Source organism: Stenella coeruleoalba, assembly GCF_951394435.1.
Source record: "Stenella coeruleoalba genome assembly, chromosome: 15".
Lineage (NCBI taxonomy): Eukaryota > Metazoa > Chordata > Mammalia > Artiodactyla > Delphinidae > Stenella > Stenella coeruleoalba.
The window spans coordinates 71,971,740-71,987,580 of NC_137161.1; the positions used below are offsets into that span (position 1 = coordinate 71,971,740).

Here is a 15,841-nt window from a genome sequence, read left to right on the forward strand (position 1 = left end):
GAAAACATGAAGGAATCAGGTATTTGGCCCAGTTTTAGTTGAGATAAGAGTTCATAAGGCCAGTGCTGTGCAACCTTGTATCTCTAGAACTTGGCCAAAGACCAGTCATCACTGATCAGAAGCCAGAGAAAATGACCTGATTCTGGGCAGAAGAAATGAAAAAAAGGAGTTCTCAGGGACACAGACAAAACTGAGGAAGAAGTCCTTATAAAGGTTTGGAATGGCAACCTGAGGCAAAGTTTATTCAAAGGACACTGGTTTGAGGATACCTTCTGAATTCCATAGTCTCCAGGGCTGGCTGTAGGACAGACTTATTGGGCCTTGGTTGATGGAGTTATTTGTCTGGTTAATTCTGATAACAAATGACACTGCAGCATGCTAACTAGTTACATGACCCCTGAGTGGCTGGCATCCCCAACTTCTTACAGGGATAAGTGGTGTTCAGCCACCAGAGACTGAGCAATAAATAACAGGTTCATGTTGCCCTCAGACATCCAGGGCTACATACCCATCCTTTCCCTATAGACTTTTCCTCTTACAGACAAACAACATTCAAAACACTAGACGGGGGGAATCATGGGAGCAGATAGATGTAGAAAGCCAGAAAACAAATTCCCCAAGGAAAAATAAAAATCTAATTGGATAACCAAAAAAATGGAAGAGGACCTTACTCCAAGGAAAATAAACAAAATAATCCCAACACTCAAGGGTCTCAACGGAACATCAGAGCTCAATTCAGCAAGAACTTACCTCCCAGCCATGGGCAGGATGGCACCTCAAATAGTTAGAGACACGAGGGGTCTCAGATGTGCACATTGTTACTAGAGTCAAGGGTTCCAGTCCAAGGTAGTGAGGGCTTCAGCTGAATCTCTGTGGATCCTCCATTTCTGATAATGCCCTCCAGCCAAAGACTACTAGGAACACACCTGTAGTAGAATGAGGGAGACCGCACACCATGGGGAACCCATTCTGGGCATCTCAGCAAGTGCATATTAAAAAGGACTTATTACAGGATTGGGGCTTGTGTTAGGTGATTTTCTGGGAGGGTTTGAGAAAGGGGAGATTTGCTCTAGGTTGGATGCTGCCAGGAAGTGGGGATAATTCTTTCTGGTTTTCTTTCTTTCTTTCTTTCTTTTTTTGCGGTACGCGGGCCTCTCACTGCTGTGGCCTCTCCCGTTGCGGAGCCCAGGCTCCGGACGCGCAGGCTCAGCCGCCATGGCTCAGGGGCCCAGCCGCTCCACAGCACGTGGGACGCCACCAGGGAAACCCCTTTCTGGTTTTCTTAATAATTCTTATCTAGAAGTTAGGAGGAATGGATCAGTGCTAAAGCTGTAGTTGGTAAAGAAGCAGCAGTCACTCAAACTGTGGAGAGGGTTGTGTTTGGTCATTTTTGTGGTCTGGACAATGTTCTCGTTTTCGTGTTCAGGCATGATTATGGAATGGTCTTTCTCTCCATCCATCAGCGACTGGTTTTTGTCTGATGTTGGTGTTCTGTAAAATTGTTTATGCTCAACAAGGCAACACCACAGCCTAGCTAACAGTGCCAGGCCCCCTACTAGCAACACTGAGGCTTCTGAAGGAAGAGTGCAAACTAGCTCCCAGTTGTCATGAGCTGCTTTTCTCTTTTTCACCAGCTACATTTGAAAAATCAGAATTGGCAATCCTTTTGGTAAAACATGGGCTCTTCAGATCACCACAGGACTCATGACTCCCCAGTACCTTGTAACTGGTCTGCCCCACTCATTTACACTCCTACCTTGTCTCCTGGCATTTAAATTTGCACCCCTCACTAGCAGAAAAGGAACCAAGCAAGCCCAGAGAGAAGTGACTTGCCTGATCACACAGTGAACTGATGGCAAGGCGGAAACTACAACTTTGTGTTGAGTTTTCCCTCCAGAGGATCCGTCTGCTAGACATTCAGGTCGATTGTTAAATCTCTGAGGTATCAGCCTCTCAACTGAATGTGGATGGGACTGGATAAAAACACTTCTCACCACACTTTATCAACAACGTGTTCCCAGCTTACTTCTCCTTTCTTTAGGGGTTGGGTGTCTCACGACACCGGCTGGGATTCTAAGGCCTTTGCTCAGCTGCTCCAGCCACTCCTGACCTTCTTTCTGCTTCTCAAATATGCCAAGTGTGTTCCGGCCTGAGGGTCTTTGTATTTGCCCTTGGCTCTGCCAGTAACTCTCCGCCCTCACACCTCCACGGGGCCGCTTCTTCTGAGCTTCAGCTCAGTATCACCTCCTCAGGGAAGCCTTCCATGACGACCTTACCCTGCTCACACCCTGCATGCCCTAGCACTACCGCCATCTCCTCTGCGAGGCCACATCCCTCTAGCCTCCTTTAAGAGCGTCCCTTGGTGCTTCGTTCGCAGCTCCCCTCAGTCTGTCAAATGCGCGGGGATGGGAGGCGGGAAACTGTGCCCAATCCCCTGCTTCTCTGGGCCACTTTTCCCTTTACGCCCACGAAGCGCTCTGAGAGCAGAGACACGCGGCAGGGACACCCGTTTCCACAACAGGCTAGTGGCCAAGCGCCTCCTACACCGGGTCTCCAGCACTGGCGACTGGACCGCACTTCCCGCGGCGCCCTACCCCGCGGCAGCCGGCGCTCAACCCCTCCAACGGCCCAAGGCGACTACGCATGCTCCGCACTTCCGGCCCCGCGAGGTCGGGGGCGGGAGCTTGACGCGCCTGCGCAGCTGCTCGCCCGGCTTCCGGGCGGTGCAGGCGCTATGGGTCTGAGGGACAGTGTCTTTGAGTAGCGGCGGTGTAGAGGCGTGCGGTCCCAGAGGTCCGGCCCGAGGGCTCAGGACCGGGGTCTTTGGGAGCGGCCGGGGGGCGCAGAGAGAACCTAGGATCGCTGCCCGCCGCCACCACCAGGCATGTCGGCCGAGGCCTCGGGCCCAGAGGCGGCCGAGGCCCCGTTCCTGGAAGTCCCTAAGCCCTCAGGTCTCGAACCTGGCTCCGCTGCCTCCGGTCTCAAGCCACTGACCACGAACAGCAAGTACGTGAAGCTGAACGTGGGCGGCTCGCTGCACTACACGACGCTGCGCACCCTCACGGGACAGGACACCATGCTCAAGGCCATGTTCAGCGGCCGCGCGGAGGTGCTCACTGACGCCGGAGGTACGCGAGCTGCCCTTGCTTACTGTCCTGCGTCCTCCAGATCCACGTCTCCCTTTCCCGTGGTCTTTCCTGGCCCAGTCTCCTCATGCCCGTTCTCTGCCACCGTCCAGTCAGTTCATTCTCACCCCCTCCAGACCCCACATCCCGTCTCATCTCGCCTGGCTCGGTCATGAGCGCCCTCCCTCCCCCGATCTTTACCCCCAGCAGTAGTAACCAACATTCATGGACATCCCCCGCCCCGCCGCACCATCCACCCCGCCCCTCCAACTACTCTGCCGAGCGCTGTGGTAAGTGATTCAACGTGTCAGCTCCCAATTTTCATGACTGCTTCCCACTGACTCTCCCACCCTTCACGCCTCAGCTCAAAAGACTTGGGAACCAGCCCAGCTGCCAACAACATCCTTCCAGGCACCCTTCATCAGTTTCTTCCACCTGCCCAGCCTTTTGTTCCCCTCTCTACCTCAGCGCTGCCAACAGCCATCCCCGAGAGTTGGAGGATCTTGTCGGTCTCCGTTCCCCTAACGGAGGTTCCTCTACACTCTAGGACTCCATCTGTAAATACAGACTGTAGAAGGAGAGGGCAGCTTTGGGTTTGCCAGGGACGCCAGAGCGGAGAGTGGACAGTTCTCTTTGGCAGGCGAGCCCCTTACCTTCCCGAAGTGTTGCATTCAGGTCTGGGCCCCATATGCCCAAGTGGAACCTTAAAGTTTGGTGGCAGGGTTGAGGGTGGTGGAGGTGGAGTGGATTCAGAAGGGGTTAACGAGGGTTGTGAGAGCAGGAAAGTAAAATTTGGGGAGGTAGAGCTCAGCCTTCAAATACCTGAAGGTGAAGAATTTATTTATTCAATAAGTATTTGTAAAATGCCAGTGCGGGAGATAGTTTGGTACACAAATCTGATAAGCTAAGCCTTATGGAGTTTTCTTTTTTTGTGGGGGCAGGGGGAGAATAAGCAAGTAAACATGCTAAAACAAAAGCGAAATATGTAATTTCAGATAGCAATAAGTATATTATGAAGAATAGAATGAAGAATATATATCTTTATATTCTAGGAAGAATATAAAGGTTAAAATGGTAGTAAATTGGACGGTGGGGTGGACATTCTAATTAAATAGGATGGTCAGAATTAGCACAAGAGGTTAGAGGTTTATTGATAAGGTAATCTGTATGAACTCTCTGATGGTGAGAACCTTCTCAGTGTAGCACAGACTTGGGAGGGAATTAATTCTCTGTGGCTGGCTGTGTTAAAAAGGGGCTTATGGGAGAACTCACTGGAGATGTTTTAAAGGGATTTTCTTAGCTATGGCACAGGCTTGAGACAGATCACTATTAAGACTTGTGGCTTTCGAATCCTTCTTTCATAAAAATTTAGTAGCTCCACAGCCTTTAGCAAAGCCATCCTTCCTCCTGCCTCTCCCCACCACACCAGGTTGGGTGCTGATTGACCGGAGCGGCCGCCACTTTGGTACAATCCTCAACTACCTGCGGGACGGGTCCGTGCCACTGCCTGAGAGTACCAGAGAACTGGGGGAGCTTCTGGGCGAAGCACGCTACTACCTGGTACAGGGACTGATTGAGGACTGCCAGCTGGCACTGCAGGTGAGGGTCCCTTCCCCACCTCCTGAGTCCCACCCCTATGCTCATGTCCCTGGGAGAGCTGCCCAAGCAGTTAGCTATTAAGATATTAAAGAAAAACAAAAGGAAGTATGGGGCACTGCCTGGAGGAGTTGCCTCTGGCCTGGCTCTGCCTGGCCATGACACCAGAGAATTTGGGGGTACTGTCCTGTGCATTTCTGCTGTCTCAGGCAGGGCCCCCCTCACCACCTCATGCCAAGACTACTGCAGTGGTTAAATGACTACTGTCTCTGTTTCTTGCTGTTTCTACCCAGCCAATCCAGCTGTTACACTAGCACCTGAATAATGATCCTTAAACACAATCCCAATTTATTCTCTCCCTTGCTCAGAAATCCCAAATAATGCCCTTGTCCCACTAAGGGAAAAAAAAAAAAATCTGAATTTAAATTGGAATATAATGACCTCCATGAACTGGTCCTATCCTGGGAGGCAGCATTCCATCCCTCCCAGGGCTTTAAATAATTCTTTTTTTTCTAGCAGTGAAATACTATAGAAGCAGTCACACCCAATAAAACAGGGTTGGGGGTTCCAGGGCCCCACCTGCTGGGCTTCTTTTCTGGGGATCTCTTAGGATTCTGAGAAGAGTTTGGAAAGCACAGCCAGGAGATATGGGTTAAGTGTCACTCCACCACAGCTGACTGACTGACCTTGAGTGAGTCGATTCCTACCTCTGGCATTCTGTTCTCATGTTCCAAAAGATAGGGAAATGAGAAAAATATGTGCAGTGTAGTGAGTTTCACATAAAGCCTTTTATTCTGTTCTATTTTTACAATGTGAAAAGTGTCCTTTTATGATACAATATTAATAGGAGATTGTAAAAATTTTTTTTGATGCCCTTTATATTCAATATATTAAAAAGTGGCAACTATGAACAACTTTCTGTTATCTTGGGGAATACTTATTGGACCTTGAAATCCAAAAGTATAGAATTCCTTTGGGCGATATCTATGTTTTTCAAGCTTTTTGACTGCATCTCATGGAGATGCATAAAATGCATTTTATACTTGCATATATATGACTCAATTAAGTTTTATAAAATGATACTTTTAGTGAAATACACTCTGACATATTCTGTTTTCTTTCTTTCTGATGCCGTTTGGAACCCATTAAATTTATTTCATGACCCATTAGTGGGTTACCACTTGCAGTTTAAAAAACATCAAACTAGATGATTTTGGAAGTGCATTCCTGTTCTGTAACTTTACATTTATCTAATGTTATCTCACATCCACTGTGTGTTAGGATTGGTTCTTTTACCTTCTTCTACCCCTGTTTGACATAAAAAGAAACATGAGGGAAGCTGAGGATATATTCAAGGTGAAAGAGCCGGTAAGCAGCAAAGCTCAGAGTCAACCCCAGGTGCCTGACTCCCAAGTGCAGTGCTTTTTCTTCTGTGCTCAGCTGCCTCCTTTGCAAGCTTCCCCGAGACCATTCTCATTCCCCACTCCACTCAGCTAGAATATGCTTGTTTGTTTGGAGGTTTGGGGTTTGGAGTTTTTTGTTTGCTTGTTTCTTTCTTCCTTTTTGGCCGCCCCGTGTACCATGCGGGATCTTAGTTCCCCGACCAGGGATCGAACCCGTGCCCCCTGCAGTGGAAGCTGGGAGTCTTAACCAGTCGACCACCAGGGAAATCCCGTTGTTTTTAAGATTCTGGTACAGAGAATTGAGTTCAGCATACTTCTCAGTGTGTGACACTTAAACATCATTAGTCTATGCAGATCTTTTCTCTTTTTATTTTTTCCTTCATTCCCAGTCCCCTGCCCACTTCCCTTTTCCCCATAGGTACCCCTCCAGTTCTAATGTTTTAATACATTTCCTTGGATTATGTTTGTACCATTAAAAAACTAAAACATTGTTTTGTATACACATGTATTTTAAATTTCCATAAATGTCATTGAGCTATGGATTGTGTGTTCTGTTTCTTAATTCAACACTTTTTCCAAGTTCTATTCATGCTGCTGTATGTACATTTAGTTCTTTGCTTCTGACCGCTGCACAGGAATCTATGGTGTGCATTCAACCATATTTTATTTATACATTCCCCTGAGGTTGGAAACCTAGATTGCCTCCCGCTTCCTGCCCCCACAAACGATGCCACCATGAGCATCTTTGTACGTGTGCCCTTGTGGGTCCTGGGTCAGTGTTTCTCATGACTGTAGCTGGGAATGGAATTGGTGGGCCGCAGGACACATGCAAACGAATTTCAGCAAGTATCATCAGATTACTCTCCCAAATGGCTGTAGCACCTTGTACTCTTGATGAGCAGTGCATAAGGAATCCTGTTTCTGCATATCCTCAGCAACTCATGGCATCACCCAGCATTCTAATTTTGCTAATCTGATTGGTATAGAGTGATTTCATTTTAATTTGCGTGCTTCTGATTACTAATTAGATTGAGCATCTTTTCACATACTAGCTTTTTTGGTTTCCCCTTCAGTGAATTGCCAATTCATATTCTTTACCAAATTTTCTACTGAGTTTCCTATCTTTTTCTTGTTGTTTTGCAGGAGATTCTTACATATTTTAGCTTAGTTCCTAGGGAGAATTAAGCCCTATTACTCTAAGGCATGTATTTTACATAATAAATTAACTTCTCCTGTGCATCTAGAATGGTACTATTTACCTGACATTCTCAGAAGAGTTGGGAAAATAGTTACTCAGATTATTTGCTGGGTTTTGATATTCAGTGAGGAAGCCCAGTTGAGAAAGTGTGTTTTAGATAATAATTTCTAGTCAGTTTTAGATGTTACCAATAATTTCTCTTAGAATGTCACCTGTCTGTGGCATCTGTTGTTGAATAGAAATTATTCTTTTTAATTATAAATAAATGTTTATTATTTCTAAAGCAGTCTATAAGTATTGTAGAAATTTAGAAAACACAGATCATCAAAATAATAAAAGCACCAAATATCCTTCTAGGTCTTTTCCTGTGTGTGTGTTTGCCAAAATATGATTATGCTGTGTGTGCTGTTTTGTAGTACGCTTTTTGTTTGTTTGTTAATAATTGCCGTCTTTCCATGTCAGTGAAATTTTATATAACATGAGGGGCATATACACATTTCTCTGTTTGTTCCAGAAATGTCTTTTATAGATGGTTCATCTAAACCAGGACCCGATCTAGATCCTTGCATTACATCTGGTCATTATGTTCTTTTTCCAATCCAAGCAGTCCCTTTTTTCTCAAAATACTGACTTTCTCATAATACTGACCATCAGTTGTCCTTCACAGTGACCTGCTCTCCAAATTCGCCTGATGTGGTTTGTTACCCTACCCTATCCTGAGTTTTCTCTAAATTAGAGGGTAGATTTAAAAGCTTGATATTAAACATTTTGGTTGGAAAGCATGTTAAGTAATGTTACATATATCATAACTGTGTTATATCGAGACCTACAATATTGTTAATATGACCCATCATTAGTGATGCTCAGTATTGGCCCCTAGATTCAGATGATGATGGTTTGATCCCTCCATCGTAGTTACACTTCCTTGTTGCTAACTATAAAGTAATTTAGGCATTTTATGAATGGCAGTTACCTATCAACCACACATCCATTTATAATTCTCACCTGAATCAATAATTTCATTAGGGTTGTAGAATAATTATAATTCCTTCAACATTATTACGTGAAATTATTTATAAAGTCATACTTTTCATTGTCAACTGGAGAGATTCTTGATTTTGATATAGTCACATTCCTCTTTTTATTTTTCTAATGGTGTATCCTCTTAGGATCTTGTTTAAGAAGTTCATTCTACATTTTTTATTAGCTTTATAGTTTTACCTTTTCTATATGGAATTCACTGTCATAAATGCGAATTATGAAGGGATTCAACTGTTTGTTGTCCTCTGTGGACTGAGCTAGTTTTCTCAATGCCATCTACTACACAATCTGTGGTAGCCAGCATCCAAGATGGCCACCAGCAATTCTTGCCTCTTGCTTATTCAGGCTCTTGCTTAGTCCCCTCCCACACTGAATAGGGCTGACCTATGTAACCAGTAGGAGATTGCAGAGATGATAGTGTGTGACTTCTAAAGCTAGGTCATAAAAGACCCACAGCAGTTTCTGCCTCTCTTGGATCACTCACTCTGGGGAAGCCAGCTGCCATGTGAGCATATTCATGCAGCCCTAAGGGAAAGGTCCACTTGGTGAGGAACTGAAGCCTCCTGCCAACAGCCAGCACAGACTTCCAGCCAAATTGGTGAACTATCCCAGAATTGGATCCTTTAGGCCCAATCAAGTCTTCAGATAACTACAGCCCTGGTCAACACTTGGACTCCAACTTCATGAGAGACCCTCGGCCAGGACCACCTAACTAAGCCAGTCTCAAGCTCCCAACCCACAGAAACTGTGTGAGATAATAAATGTTTATTGTTGTTTTAAGCTGCTAAGTTTGTACTAATTTGTTACCCAGTAACGGATAACAGATTTTGGTATCTGGAGTGGGGTTCTGCCGTAACAAAAACCTAAAATGTGGGAGCAGCTTTAGAACTGGGAAGAGGGCAGAAGCTGGAAGGACTTGAGAACAGTGTTAATAAAAGCCTAAAGAGCTTTAAAGAGTATTCGTAGAAGTCTGATGACCTTTGGGGAGGCTGCAGTGTGGAACATGTTTACTGGAAAGTGGTAGAAAGGGGATCCTTGTTATATAGTGGCAGAAGTAGCAACACTGTCTCCTACAGTAATGTAGAAAGTAGAAAACATACTAATGATCTGGGTGATCTAGCTAAAGAAATTTCCAGATAGAATGTTGAAGTGCCACAGGTTTCTTGTTGCTTATAGTGAAACAGAAGAGGAGAGGGTAAGCTAAAGGAAAAAGAATTGAACAAAAAGGAGCCAGGAATTTTGGGGGCTTGAAAATTCCCAGTCTTGCAGATAACAACTGATGTTAAAATCAGCAAATAGCTTCCAGGCAAAGATCAAACACAGGGCATTCTCAGTAAAACATGGTCTAAAGATGAAGCTGAGGATGTGATTGTAAAATCCCTTAAGACCTCAGAAATATCCAAGAAGATGCCTCAGAGAACCATTCAATCAAATAATAGCACTTCTAAGAAGCTTAAGGCTATTGTCAGGCAGCAGTCTCAGCATAAGCCCAAAGTAGAGAAGAGCTTATCTCACAAAGATGTGTGGGTGAGGCTTTTGTCTAATGAACTGAACCCCAGGACTCACAAGACACCCATTAAGTTTTTAAGAGAATTATATTGGCAGAAACACTGCCAGCTTAGACTGGAAGGGACAGAGACAGTACAAGAGGAGAAGAAGCCTTTGGACCCTCGAAGTTCTACAGGCAGAAAGCAGGCTAAGGAAACTATGGAGCTGCAAACACGGACTGTCTTTCATGGAAATGGAAGGATGACTCAGGTCAGAGCCAAGAGCCATAGAGAATCATTCCTGGACAGGAGTAGACATCAGAGAGCTCCCAATATTTGTCCAACTGGATTACAGAATTTCTGTGAAGCAGTGACTTCTCTGTGCCTCCTGCACCCCTCCTCACCTTTTGAACAAGAGTGTTTATCCTAATGCCTGTTGCACATGTTGCATGTGGAATGTGTGGAAGAGATAACTAGTCTCTTTAGTTCACAGGTCATCAGATCCAGAGAAAATGTACCTAAGGAGCTATAGTTAAGGAACACCTCCCAAGGAGCATCGTCCCCACCTGGACCTGATTTAGATGACCAGATTCTGTACTTCAGTGCTGTAATAGGATGGGACTTTGGGGGATCTTGGGAGGGGGTGAGTGTGTTTTGTGTATGGGAGGGATTTGAATCAATGGGAGCCAGAAAGCGGACTGTGGAGCCAGCCTCCAAGGCAGTCCCCAATGATTCTTGTTCCCTAGTACTCATTGCCTTGTGTTGTTCCCGCCCACACTGAATAGGGCTAACAGAACTAGGTCATAAAAGACAGTGAGGCCTCCACCTTGCTCTCTCTTGGATTATTTGCTCTGGAGAAGCCAGCTGCCATATTGTGAGGACACTCAAGCAACCCAACGGAGAGGTCTAAATGACAGGGATCAGATATTTCCTGCCAATAGCCAGCCTGAACTTGCCAGCCATTTGAATAAGCTTTCTCAGAAACAAATCTTCCAAACCCAGACATGCCTTCAGATTACTGCAGCCCCACCTGACTTGACTGTAACCTTGTGAGAGACCCCATGCCAAAAACATTGAGCTAAGCCACTCCTGAATTTCTGAATATCTATTCTGACCCACAGAAATGGGTAATAAGTTATTTGCTGTTGGTTTAAGCCGTTCAGTTTGGGGACAGTTTGTTATACAGCGATAACTAATACACACTTGCCCCACTGATTTGTGATGTTCTCTCTAAAAATATCAGTTCTCCTATATACACCAGTCTGTTTCCAAGTTCTCTATTATGTTTTATTGTTTTTGTTTGTTTCTGCACCAGAACTACATTGTTTTCATTATTATGGCTTTGTAAGATATTTTAGTATCTGGGAGGGTCAATCTCTTCTCTTGCTTGACTCTTTTTAAAAATTGACCTAAGTAACAGTAGACTTATTCTTCCAAATTAATTTTAGAAAAAGTCTTAGGAGTTTCTCAAAAAAAAAAATCTGCTGGAATTTGTATTAGAATTGCACATCTAGTTTTTAGGTTGGGAGAGGTGAGAGGGGTTTTGGCATGAAGATTCTAGAAAGCAGAGAAGAGGAAAGAAACCTATGTGTCTGGTTCTGATTCTCCCTCCAGCCTTCCACCTAGCCCAGTTCGTTCATTCACCAGATATTTATTCATCTACTGTAAATTGATACTTATTGTCTAGGTAGAGACCAGGAGCAAATATACCAAAAAATGAGAAAATATGAGGAACTGAGTGCCATGAAGAAAGTGAACTGATAGTGTGAAAAAGAAGAAGTAGAGGAGGCTGCTTAGCCAGGGAGCTTAGGGTGGAGGACCAGCACCCTCCTAGGGGTACTGTTTGAGTTGAGATCTGAATGGCATGAAGGGGCCAGCCATGCAACCGAGTGCAGGCTGTTGCCAGCAGTGGCAGCTGCAAAGGGCCTGGTGGGCACAAGCTGGATGCGCGAAGGAACAGGTGGGGCTGAAGTCCAGCAGGCAGGGGAGAGTGGTAGAGACGAGATCAGAGTTCGCATCCTGCAGAGTCTTGTGTGGACTACTAAGGAGTCTGGATTTTTTTCCCAAAGGCAACAAGCAGTTTTTGAAGGCTTTTAGGTTGGGGAGTGAGTGACCTCTGGTTGTGCTGTTAATCACCTTCCGCTTCTTCTCCAGCAAAAAAGGGAGAACCTGTCCCCGCTGTGCCTCATCCCCACGGTGACATCTCCCCGGGAGGAGCAGCAGCTCCTGGCCAGCACCTCCAAGGTGAGGCCCCTGAGCCCTGTAGGGTGGAGGCTGGGGGCCTATCCCGGCAGCCTGACCCCCACCCTTCTCCATCCTTTCTCCCGCAACAGCCCGTGGTGAAGCTCCTGCACAACCGCAGTAACAACAAGTACTCCTACACCAGGTGACCCCCTCAGGGGCGGGGAGGTGCACTGGGTGGAATCCTGGGCTCAAGCACAGCTCTGCCCCTGGCCCAAGGGGAGGATTATGGCCGCATGGGGGCGGGGGGTGGGGGGCGAAAAGAATCCTGCCTGGATGCAAATTCTAGCTCTGCCACTTACCCACTGGGTACTTTGGACAGGTCATTTTCACTTCTGAGCTTCACTTTTATCATCAGTAAACTGGGGTCCAGGTGAGCATCAGATGATAATTACTAGCATTTCTTATAAGAGGCATGGCTCTGAGTGCTTTGCATATACTTCCTCACATAATCCTCACAATTGTTTGAAGGAGGTATTGTTGTGATCTCCATTTTACAGATGAGGCAACTGAGGCACCGAGAGGTGAAGTAACTTGCTGAGTGTCACTCAGTTAAAAAGTGGTAGAGCTAGGATGCCAGGTGAGGTAGCTTGGCTCCAGAACCTGCATGGGGTAGCCACTCTGCTGTGCTGGGATTTGCTGAGCAAATGCTGCTTCCGTTCTGAGGCCTCCTTAGCCTGGCCCCAGGGGTGGAGGAAGCTCCATTCTGGGCACCAAACTCCTAGGTAGGACTAGAGTGCTAGATATCTGGGCCCCTAAGCTTGGGGGAACAGAGGGAGGAAGCCATTTGTGCTGAGCCTCTTGGCCCCCTGGTCCTCAGCACTTCAGATGACAACCTACTTAAGAACATCGAGCTGTTTGACAAACTGGCCCTGCGCTTCCATGGGCGGCTGCTTTTCCTCAAGGATGTTCTGGGGGATGAGATCTGCTGCTGGTCTTTCTACGGGCAGGGCCGCAAAATCGCCGAGGTGTGCTGCACCTCCATTGTCTATGCCACGGAGAAGAAGCAGACCAAGGTCAGAAGGGGTTCAGGGCCTGGCCAGGGAGGGCTGTGGTGGTGGGCAGGACGAGCACAGGCAGCTCAGCAGATCAGGCAGGGGAAATCCATCACCGGAGTTCTAAGTTCTGGGGTCTTAGTTCTGTAACCTTGGGCAAGTCATCTGACTTCTGTGGGTCTCTGCTTCTCTACCTGTGAAAGGAGGGTGTTGGATTAGAGTGGGATTCTTAATCTAGGCCAGTTGGGTTTCAAGGCTATCTTGAAAGAGTGTGCAGTTTTGGGAGTGGGTATGCATTTTTCTATATAGAAGGACCATAGTTGTCATTAGAATTTCAGAAGGATCCATGACCCAGAGTAGGTTCTTAAAACTTCAGGTGCTTAGAACACACTGAGGTTGTAGGCCCTGAGTCATTAACATGGCAATCATCAGCAGATACGTCCTGAGCACTGAAGAGGCTTGAAATCAAGGCGAATAAGATTCTGAGTAAAGTACAAGCCCTCTGTCATGACGTCTGGCCCCTGAAGATCTTATCAGCCTGGTCCCTTCTGACCTTGACATGAAGGATGTGCCTCAGATACACTGGAGATCTTGAAAGTCTCTTAAGCACCCAGTGCTATTTCACACACCCCTACCTTTGCACACACTATTCCCTCTTCTTGGAATTACTTTTCCTCATTCCTGTCTGCCTAATGGACTTGTGCTTAATCTTTAAGACCTAAGCCAAGCATCACTTTCTCTGGGACACCACTCATGAACTTTCAGCCCAACAACCCCAGACAAAGTTGGTCATACCCCCCTGTCAGCCAAACACAATGTTGATTGTAGTCTGCTGGGGATGGGGGAGTAGGAGTGTTTACTTCAGCAGCAAGGAGTTAGCTTCTTGAGAGTAGAGCTGAATCTTTTTTTCCCCCCCCATCTCTGTAGCACTAGCCAGGCCTTTATCACGCCGCAGAAGCTAGGAAACATTTATTGAATGCGTGAATGAGTGAATAATCCAGTTTCCAAGTAGCTTCCTCTGTAATTGGGAAGACAGGAAGATAAACCAGTAATGAGAATGCAGCTTGTTAAAGTTTTTTTGTTTATATCCCTCCAAGCCACACAAGGGGAACCCCTAACCACCTCTTCATCCCGTACTACTCTCCTTCACCCTGCCTTGTTGCTTTGGGCTTGCACTGATCTTCAGATACACTAAGCGAGTTCCTGACCCCAGAGCTGTTCCCTTCCCAGACTGATCTGTCTCTAGCTCTCCATCTGGTTCCTTCCCTCCTTTCCTTTGGCTATTGGTCAGATGTCACCTTCTCAGTGAGGCCTTCTCTGAGCTCCCTCTTTAAAGTTGTAACATTCCTGGCGGTGGCCATCTCCACACCCTTTTCCTGCTATAATTTTTCCGTAACATTTATCGTCATCTGACACTTTATATCTTATTACATATATGTCTGGGTCCTCGCCCTAGAATGTAAACTTCCTGCGGACAGGAACTTTGCCTGTTTTGTTCACTGCTATATTCCCATTGCCCAGAACAACACCTGGTACAGTGCAGTCACTCAGTAAATATTTGTCAAATGAAAAGATATACCAAGAAAAAAAAAAAAAAAAGATATACCAAGAGACTTGGCAACAAAGGACAGAAAACAAATAACTCTCTGCCTGACTTCAGAGCTGGACGTTGAAGTATAAGTGTGACTTAGCTGAGCAAAGAAGTTGCAAAGAGGACAGTCCAGGCTAAAGGAACCTGTGACTGCAGAGGCTATAGGAGTGGCGAGACAGTGCAGGAGCAGCCTGGGGGAGGGGATGGCTGCGTAAGAGTGGAGCCAGAGGGAGGGAGCTGGGGGTTGCTGGCCTTTTGCAGGTGGAATTCCCAGAGGCCCGGATCTTTGAGGAGACCCTGAACATCCTGATCTACGAGACTCCCCGAGGCCCAGACCCAGCCCTCTTGGAGGCCACAGGAGGTGCAGCTGGAGGTGGCGGGGCAGGCCGAGGGGAGGACGAGGAGAACCGAGAGCACCGTGTCCGCAGAATCCATGTCCGGCGCCACATCACCCACGACGAGCGTCCTCACGGCCAACAGATTGTCTTCAAGGACTGAGCTTTGCCCCGAGTCTTCCTCTGGCCGCTGGGACCCAGTCCGTCTCTCTCTTCCTCCCCTTCCCAGACCTTTGCCCCGGCTTTGCTGGCCAAGTCGTGGGTCCTTCTTCCATCCCTTCATTGCATGGTACAGTTCACTTTGGCCCTTTTCCATCCATTCCCACCTCATTGCTAACCACAGAGTACATTCCAGCCCCTCCCCTCAGAGGCCTTCAGAAGGCCTACATTGGTTGCCTCCTCCCCATCCTTGTCCTGCCCTCTTCCCTCACCAGCTGGTTTAGAAGGATTTAGAATTCCCTTTGTCTTTTTTTAGGACATTGTACACACCAAAGTGTCAAGCCAGCCCTTAATAACACCCACCACATTCTGAGCCGCCTCCTCACCATTGTGCAGGGCAGTTTGCCTCCCTCCTGCTTCCCCAACATCCTCCCTACCTCCTTAACTTTGTACTAGGTGGGCCTGGGCCTGTACCAGGTCAGCATCTTCTCAATTTTTTCATATTATTTATTATTATAATTTTCTATTAAATTATTGGAATAAAGTTGAGTTGAGGGTCTGGTGCTGGCTCCCAGAGAAAGGGCCAGGTATATGGCTTGTTAGGGAGGTACCTGGCTAGTTGGATGGGAGAAGACACAGACCCCTGCCCCCAGCCTTTCCCTGGGCTGGT

General features: G+C 46.7%; 1 protein-coding gene across 1 annotated transcript; it reads left to right on the forward strand.

The window, feature by feature from the left end:
* Positions 1–2,597: 2,597 nt before the first annotated feature.
* KCTD13 (potassium channel tetramerization domain containing 13) lies at positions 2,598–15,766 on the forward strand. The gene is made up of 6 exons (XM_079946275.1): positions 2,598–3,128; positions 4,555–4,724; positions 12,005–12,094; positions 12,184–12,236; positions 12,912–13,107; positions 14,939–15,766. The coding sequence occupies exons 1-6, from the start codon at positions 2,885–2,887 to the stop codon at positions 15,173–15,175; spliced, it is 990 nt and encodes a 329-aa protein (XP_079802401.1). The 5' UTR covers positions 2,598–2,884; the 3' UTR covers positions 15,176–15,766.
* Positions 15,767–15,841: the final 75 nt, after the last annotated feature.

Coding starts and splice junctions, on each gene's coding strand:
- KCTD13 (XM_079946275.1), top strand. CDS start 2,885: ATGTCGGCCGAGGCCTCGGGCCCAGAGGCGGCCGAGGCCCCGTTCCTG. Junction 3,129..4,554: donor GGTGCTCACTGACGCCGGAG/GTACGCGAGCTG, acceptor CCACCACACCAG/GTTGGGTGCTGATTGACCGG. Junction 12,237..12,911: donor AACAAGTACTCCTACACCAG/GTGACCCCCTCA, acceptor CCTGGTCCTCAG/CACTTCAGATGACAACCTAC.